Source organism: Xenopus laevis, chromosome 2L (genome assembly GCF_017654675.1).
Source record: "Xenopus laevis strain J_2021 chromosome 2L, Xenopus_laevis_v10.1, whole genome shotgun sequence".
Taxonomy (NCBI): domain Eukaryota; kingdom Metazoa; phylum Chordata; class Amphibia; order Anura; family Pipidae; genus Xenopus; species Xenopus laevis.
In genome coordinates, this window is record NC_054373.1 from 145,928,948 (window position 1) to 145,937,618 (window position 8,671).

The 8,671-nt window shown below is 39.9% G+C and overlaps 1 protein-coding gene across 2 annotated transcripts; it reads right to left on the reverse strand.

The window, feature by feature from the left end:
• Positions 1-284: 284 nt before the first annotated feature.
• On the reverse strand, positions 285-8,671 carry XB5807236.L (uncharacterized XB5807236 L homeolog). 2 transcript variants are annotated; one of them, NM_001090133.1, is given in 5 exon segments: positions 285-683; positions 805-968; positions 3,396-3,654; positions 4,241-4,575; positions 8,595-8,671. In NM_001090133.1, coding segments are annotated over 4 exon segments (960 nt in total). In that variant the 5' UTR covers positions 4,557-4,575; positions 8,595-8,671; the 3' UTR covers positions 285-462.

Here is an 8,671-nt window from a genome sequence, read left to right on the forward strand (position 1 = left end):
AAATATTTTTTTCCCAGCCACTATCTACAAGTACTTTGTATGGTCTCTCTGTGTCTGCATGAATTCCTCCCACACTCAAAAAAACATACATGCAGGCTAATTGACCATCACGTGTGTGAATGTGATAGGGACAGGACCGTATTTGTGGCGAGAATAATAGGGGCAGCATTCATGTATGTTCAAATGCATGTGTGTTTATTAAAAAAAAAAAAAAAAGCAAAACTGTGTCTATCCTAAAAAAAGGTGTTTGCTCTAACATCTACCATCTACAAAAATTACACATGAAAGCAGAAAGAAATCTTTATTGCAAGAGAGGGGCCAAACCATCAGTAATAAAATTATGCAACAAACAGAGCAGTTGGAAATAAATGAACAAATTCTATTTTGCAGTAATAAGCTATAGTTCAATTAGCTGTCAATACAAGAAGTCATGAATCATAAAGGCTTGTGTATTCTTGTTCTTTATGCTGCTCCTTTGGGTGGGCTGGGTGCTAGCCTGGATGCCACGTAGTCTGCTAAGAAGGTTGGAAGGTAGGAAAGCGGGAGGTAGAATAACTTTGCATCCCATCCAGGAGAATAGCGGGTCCATGGGTGACAAGCAGTGAGTGCATGCTCCATACAGTTTGTGACCCTGTAGAGCTTGGGGCTGTTGGCCTTAATCAGCTCTTCGATTTTCTGTAAAGCTGAGCACAAATCAAACATTCACTCGTACATATATAATGGGAATATGCCAACAGTGAAAAAACTAATTATTCTCCTAAATAACATATTTTTTTTCGATTCCTTAAAATATATTCAGCTTACTCTCATGTAAGTACTGTTCTCCGTAGCTTTCCTTGGTCTCAGCTGGCAGATTGTCCCATAGCTGTTCTATACTCTTCTTACATGCATTGGCATTTATAATGGAAGTATTGAAACCTCCTGGCTCAATAATAGAAACCTTTATCCCGAAGCAGGAAAGCTCCCTCCTAGAAAAAAAATTATAATGCAGTCATGTTGATATAGTATGTAACAGTTATTTGGCTACAGAGGATTTCTAAATGAAAAAAAACAAAACAGTGATATGCTTTGAAACATAGACTTATGGTAGCCATACACTATAAGACCCGCTCATTTGGTGAGGTCACCAAACAAGCGAATCTTTCCCTTATATGCCCACCTATGGCAGGTCGATATTGGGTTAATCTAATCGTTCAGCCCTAGGGCCAAACAATCGGATTAGAACTATGGCAATGGGCACCGACGACGACCACATCAACTAGCCGCAGCAGTCCTCAATAGCAGGAAAATTCAAACCTGCCCGATCAATATCTGCCCAATTTGTGGCCAGTTATCTATTGGGGAGACCCTCCGGAAGCCTCCATACATGGGCAGTGTATGGCCACATTTTATACAGTATAAAAACATCCAATAGGTTTATGTAGACTTTATCAATAACTAATAGGTAAACCAGGTCCAAAGGGGTGCAAAAATACATAAAACTTTTATTTTATGAGGCAGTTTGCTCCACTAGACACCAAATCATAGACAATAATAATAAAAAAAATCTTCCAGTTTAAAAAGGCAGCTTCAGCTATACGCACAGAGGTGCCAGGTCATGTAGCAGAGAAAGACTGGCATCCTAAAAGAGTTTTTTCAGTTCAGTTGTTTTCAGATAATTCACCAGAAATAAAGAACTTTACCAATTACTTTCTATTTTCTATTTGTACCTTTTTCTAATACTGAAGTGTAAAGTTTCATGTCTCATCTTCTTATGTCTTTTAAAGCAGCTCGGGGAGGGAGGGTCTGTAAACTGTTCTAATCCATTGATTTGATACATTTCTTATCTTTGAGCCTCAGTAATGGAACTAAGGGGGTGCGGGCCGTGCAGCCAGCCCCCCCCCCCGCGGCCCCCCCCCTCGACCGTGCTCGTTTTCTTTGCGGCTGAAGCCGACTTCAGCCGGCTGCAGTGCGCGATCTGATGGGGGGGGGGGCTCTGCGGGGGTGTGGGCCCTGGCCCAGTTGCACTCCCTGCTCCCCCGATACTTACGCCACTGCTGAGCCTGCTGAGCAGAATCTTTGAGTTTCATTAAAGCCAACTGTTATAATTGACAGCTAATATAGTCTCTAATATTCCACAGATGCTGTTGAGAAATGTATCAACTAATTTTTCAAATTGTAACAGTTCAGAATCTGCCCCTGAATTACTGAGCTGCCAGATAAACACAAAAACAGAGACAGGAACTTTAAGGGCGAGGTCACACTGTGAGTTTTATACTGCATTTTTATGGTGCATTTTTAAAAACACGCGTAACTACTCCAATAAAACCACACGCAAAGGATAGTATGTGTTTTTCAGCCTGTAGTTTTCTTTTCCCAACATGCATTTCTGGTTTTTCTTGTTTTTGAATAAATAATTTTCTAGAAGGAACAGTCAGACCGTTGTTTTAAGGAGAACTAAACCCTAAAAATGAATACGGCTAAAAATGCAATATTTTATATAATAACCTTATTGCACCAGCCTAAAGTTTCAGCTTCTCAATAACAACAATGATCCAGGACTTCAAATTGTCACAGAGGTTACAATCTTGGAAAGAGTATGCGACACTCACATGCTCATCTCAATTATCCAGCAGAAAATTAGGTTGGCCTGTCATATAAGCTGATGCTACAAGGCTGATTATTAAATCGTGATGCTAGTTACACTGGTTTCTGTGCTAACATCTAGTAATTATCTGTATTAATCACTAATCATTCAGCCTTATATTGTGACATTTCTATTCTATGTGTACTGTATATTGTGAGTGGGTCCCTAAGCTCAGTAAGCGACAGCAGCACAGAGCATGTGCAGTGAATCAGCAGAAAAGAAGATGGGGAGCTACTGGGGCATCTTTGGAGACACAAATCTTTACTGCTAAAGGGCTGTTTTTGCCTTGGGTTGGTACAGAAGCTCAAAACATAATGTACAACATTTCTAGCTACTTCTTTAGTTTAACTTTCCTTGTCCTTTAATAGGGCAATAAAACATGAGATATAGTTTGTTTGCTGTAATACATGGGTGTGGATTGTGGAGAGCAGAATCTTAAAGAGGGATAACAGATGGGAAACCCCAGGCCCTGAGCATTCTGGATACACCAGGTCCCATACTTATTTAAGCAGTAGTGTAATAGGTATTGCAGAGTGAGATTGGGACATTATAACTATATACAGTATCAGGGCTATCAAGCTGTGGTACTTTTAGCTGTCAGGGGTTAAAGGATGGTACTACAGCAGTAAAAGTACTATAGGGTGAACAGTTGTTTGTACATATAATGGGTTCCAAAAATCTGTTTGTCCTGGGCCCGGCCGCCACTAGAGGCATTAATAGGACAACGCTAAACAAAAATTTGAAAATGATTATTGTCCACATAGCTCACCTTAGGCTGTCCGAGAAGGCCTCCACACCATATTTGGAGAGGCAGTAACCTCCCCCCAAAAGAGAAATCCTTCCCATAATGCTGGCGACATTCACAATTCGTCCCTTTGCTTTTCTGATAAGAGGCAGCAGTTTAAGTGTCACATCGACTGTACCCAGCAAATTTATATCGATCACCTTGACAAAGTGTTCTTTCTTCATCCAAGCATTAGGTCCAACGGGAAGGCCAATTCCTGCATTATTTACCAAACCCCAGAGTCCTGCCGAAACACATTGACCAAAATATTAGGGAAATAACCCAGACTTCATGAAGAAGTAAGGTTTCCAGATAGTTTTATATTTGATTTTTTATAAATGTTCTGCTACCCTGAATAAAGGATCCCATACCTGTATTATGTATGCATAAGACATGATGCCTAGGCTACCCAATTCTTCATCTGGTATAAATGGAATAAAACAGCATTGTTCAGTGACATCTGTCACATCTTGTGTTCAAACCAGATTGAACAAGATGTGAATACCCAGATAATTGAATGTACACAACAACCCTTCTATAGTTCTGTTTTCTGTTTGACGTTTTTAAGAACAATTATGGAAGGAAGCTGCCAGGAATTTCTTGTCTTCCCGTTTGAATGAGCTCTGCTTTTTTTTTTATACCTAGACAAACCATTGTAGCATGGCTTACTACACCTAATGACACATGCAGAGTTTAATGGCAACTTTTTAGAGGAATTGTGCCAATATTTTGACAAAAATTCTATATTTTTTTAACAGGAATTGTTTCATCCCACTTTTGTCACTTCCCCATAGGCAAATTTGCAAATAGGGCCCACAATGTGCACAAACCTGCATTTCCAACAATCTGAGAAGCCCATTCAGCAGCCTTGCTAACACTCTCGCTGTCACTAACATCCACAATGACAGTTTTGAGTCTGCTGGATGTCTCTTTCTTCAACTCCTCAGCTCCCTTCTCTGTTAGACAAGCTGCCAGCACCTTCAGTCCTCGAGCATCCAGTTGCTTTGCTGCAAGGTTCCCAAATCCAGAGTCACAGCCGGTGATCAGCACATATTTATTTGTGAGATTCTCGAGTGTCTGTTTCTGTCTGTTCCATCTATACAGGAAGATCAGTGCCGCCGCCACCCCCAGCAATAGGAGCCACATGATATGATAAACAGTGGCTCTGAAATACAAACAAGGGTATATTATTTGCTGAGATTCATTATCTACACAGTTATTTTGTATTCTCACTCTACATATGCAGTGAAACTCTGGCAAATGTATTTATTTTCGAGCTGTGGTTTTGCCATTATTTGTGCAAAGTCTCAAAAGCATTTTTTTTTTGCTCATACTTTTAGAAAACTCTAGGCCCCAAGCTTTCTGGATAATAGATTCCATACCTGTGCCCCAATAATCAATGCATATCAAACCACTCCCAGGAAAATTCCACACAACCTAAAAATGTACAAAGAATAAATTTTCTTTCGAGAAATTCACAAGTGTCGATTTTTAGGCATTTTTTGGCATTTGGGCAATTTAGTTAGAACATTTAGACACTGCAGTGTCTCATAAAATCTTTTCCTTTTACAATAATCCTAAATAGAATGCCCTAGTTATCTGGGTTCTATACTAAGAAATGGATTGGTAAAGCCTAAGATTAAAACAAAGATAAAGCCACTGCTGATATTCTTCCACCAAAAACTAGGAAAGAGGTAAGTACATTCCTAAGTTTGTTCTCTGTTATTATAAATCTCTGCCAAATTGCTGCTTCGTTAAACAATGTCATTTGAAAGAATCGCAAAGACCAAGTATCATGCAGTCCCAAATATGAAAACATTATCATTAACTGTTTTGCAATAAAGTGAGCACTGGGGGGGGGTTACTTACTAGGCCAAGATGGTACTGTCATTTGGAGATGTGTGGACTATTCTTAAGCTGGTGTCTGTTTGGGAAATACAACCTTGCAAAGTGAAAGTTTTGAGGTGATTTTTCAGACTTTTCATACATTTGCATAGAATCTAGCAAGTTCAGAAAAGCTTTGGTGTTTGGTAATTAGGAGTAGAAAGACGTGGGTTCCCATTTTGGATTCAGCAGGCAGAATACTTGAAAAATATATGGGGTAAATCTACTGTTCCATGTTTTTTGGCTTTGAAATGTAAAGTATGCCATATACTGACCTTTGCCTGACTACTGGATATGCAATTTGCTACCTGCCTTAACTTCTTAGCCTGGAATTTAAATACACATACAATTGACTCATATTTTCACTTTGTGATTTGTTTGTCTGGACCTAGCCTCTGCTTGTTGGTCAACATTGTTCCGTTTTGCTTCACTTGGCTCCTAAGTGTAATTGGGTCCTTGCAGAACGAAATGCAGAAAAAGCCTTGGTTCCTCTTGGTTGAAACTCATGCTTACAGTAGAGTAAATGCTTCCTACCTGCAGGTATGGTTGCCCCTCTTTCTGGAAAGAAATACCTGTACAATATTTTTATCTATCTTTCCTTTTAACAACATTGGCATCAAACGCTATTTGGCAACCCTGGGTGCAGGCTGGTTTCTGTTGGTAAAACTTTGTATGCTTTACACCCCCTGTTTGGTGTACCACAAAAATGATTTGTTTTTTTGCAGCTGCCCAGTAACATGCTTATACTATACTAACTATGTGCAATATTTTCAGAAATATGTTGCATCTGTTAGAACCAAGTAAAACTGAGACACGTATATAAATATATATAACACTGTCTAATACCACTATATGCTATACAATACAAACAAAATTCATTCGCGCTTAAATTGTGAAATCTTCAACTGGTGTTAAGAATCTTGATTGCAGTCACCCTACACTGGTCCTCTCTGCTGGACTCTCCAATGCAAAACAAATCTCTGTGGGGAAGCGCAAGAATGGATACTATGGTGCAGTAACCTTAAATTGTTTATTAAAGTGCCAAATGCAACACACTGTGCTGTGTTAATTACGTGAAATTTGTTTAAAAAGTGCATGTGCATGTTACTGGACTGAATAGAATTACTCTTACGATGGGTACTCACTTTTAGTCTGTTTTGGACACCTGATCAGTAACCCTTACCCCTGAACGAATTTGCATTCCTAGGTCTTATCCAACTCACCTGTTAATGATGAGAGCCCTAGTACCAGCAATAGGACTAAGGATTTTCATTCTTATTCAGTACCAAGTGGGATAAAGAGGGGTTCGGAACCCTTAGAGGAACGCGAACGGGGAAAAGGGTCCAAAATCTGGATAATCTATAATCTAATCTGGATAATACTATTTGATATAATCTGTGCAAATGACCACTTAATATTGGGAGAGAAATGCACAAAGAAAATAAATGCTCTAATTATAAAAAAAAATGTAAACAATCTTTATAGCTCTGCGTTATTCATGAGCAATGTCTCCCCAGACATTGATTTTTGCCAAAATCCTGGGTTTCAGACAAAAAATGTGTTCTACAATACCACAAAAATGCATTCCTCAAAAGATTTTGCTTATCGCTCCTCTTTGCCTAAACCTTTGGTCCCAAACCAGGTCTAATAATATGCTCATTTCAGATCAGATAATCTTTAACACCAAAAATATTACAAAAGCACAAGAAACAGACTGCCAAGGTAAAAACACAGTCACTTCAAAAGTCAACATCAGGGTCAGGGACTGTGCGGCTTAAATAGTGATAAAGAGGCCTCCTCATACCATTTATTGACCTTTGGATTTGTACAGATGTAAACTTCACCAAGTCAGCACAAAAACATTGCAAATATTTTACAAACTGCACTATGTAAGTTTTTGGCTTCACTACATTCTGAGCCACTCCAACAAGCAATTTCACCCAAGGCAAGGGTGGCAATCTGCACCCAACCCAAATGCAAACAAGGTGAATTTGCAGGATACAGCAGGCGTGGGACACCAGGGAGCAGTTTTTAAGGCTGTAAACGCAGTAGCACAAAAACCCAGGAATTTCTGTTCATTAATGAATTTTCTCTATGAACGGGCAAATAAGCTTATATGGGTCTAATGCAGGCCTATTGGCTGAGGACTAACGGCTCACCCTGTACTAACTAGGCAGGTTGACAGCATTTATAGCTGTGCAGTGAGTACCCTTCTGAAAGAGATGGTGAATGTGGTATAGTATTTGTACTAAGGCAAGATGGAGACTTCATTAGGGCTGTCCACCTGCAAAGTTAAAGGCACGCTTGCCCCAATATGTAATAAAAGACACAGAATTTGCCCAGGTGCAGTAACCCATGGCAACCAATAATTTTACTTTTAAAAGGTGACTAATGAATGCTTTTAGGCGATTGGTTGCTGCAGGAGATTAGACCTATAACATAGTAACAAAATAACATAGTAAGTTCGGTTGAAAAAAGAAACACGTCCATCAAGTTCAAACTTTTTACTTTTTTTAACCTGCCTAACTGCCAGTCAGGGCCGGAACTAGGGGTAGGCAGAAGAGGCATGTGCCTAGGGCGCAAAGACAGAGAGGCGCCAGGCACGTACTACTTTACGCCTTCCCCTAGTTCCATTTTGTGCAGAGCTAGCGGCATCCGTTCTCTCGAGTGTGTGCTCTTTGGCACATGTGCACTCTCGCTTCACTGTCTCTTGCGATGTCTCGCGCTTGTGTAATGGCGCGGGGCTCGCCGCTCTTCTGCACATGAGCACTCACGCTTCCTTCTTCTGTGCAGGCGCGAGGGGGGGCGCCGTAGTCGGGCTGGGTTGCCTAAGGCAACCAGTCGACTTGGCCCGGCACTGCTGCCAGTTGATCCATATATATGTGCATATTCTCTCCCAATATGCACATATATAACAATAGATGCATTTATTTTTTTACATTACCCCCTAGATTTCTAACAGCTAGAGTACTACAGGCTGGACAGCCTTGCATTAGAAAAATGTATCGTTCTTACAAAGGCTGCACCACAACTAAAGCTAGCTCTGCATTTTATTTCATAACATATCACCTAAAGGTTAAAATATGAACTAAAAAAGATCACATTACAGGGCTACTCGATCTCTTTTTTTGAGCAAGTATAATATTTCAGTTTGGTATATTGAAACTAATAACCTTCATGTAACATAGCATAGCACAGCAAAGCACAAACATAAACATGGAAGTGAACCCTGCTGCTACTGCACCTAAAGCACTCAAAGGTCTATTTGCTCCTATAGCAAAAAGCAATGATGTTACTTACATGTTAAAGTGGAGTTAAAATTTGCATTAAAGGAAGTCGTGGTGCAGCAGGACAAAACAAAAAGATCAAGCTCACAC

Bases quoted from the DNA above. Each gene is read 5' to 3' on its own strand.
- XB5807236.L (XM_018244923.2), bottom strand. From the start codon at position 6,567: ATGAAAATCCTTAGTCCTATTGCTGGTACTAGGGCTCTCATCATTAAC. The intron at 3,655-4,240 runs GTTTGTGCACAT...GTGTTTCGGCAG, and splicing joins TCAGATTGTTGGAAATGCAG to GACTCTGGGGTTTGGTAAAT. The intron at 684-804 runs GTAAGCTGAATA...ATTTGTGCTCAG, and splicing joins AGAACAGTACTTACATGAGA to CTTTACAGAAAATCGAAGAG.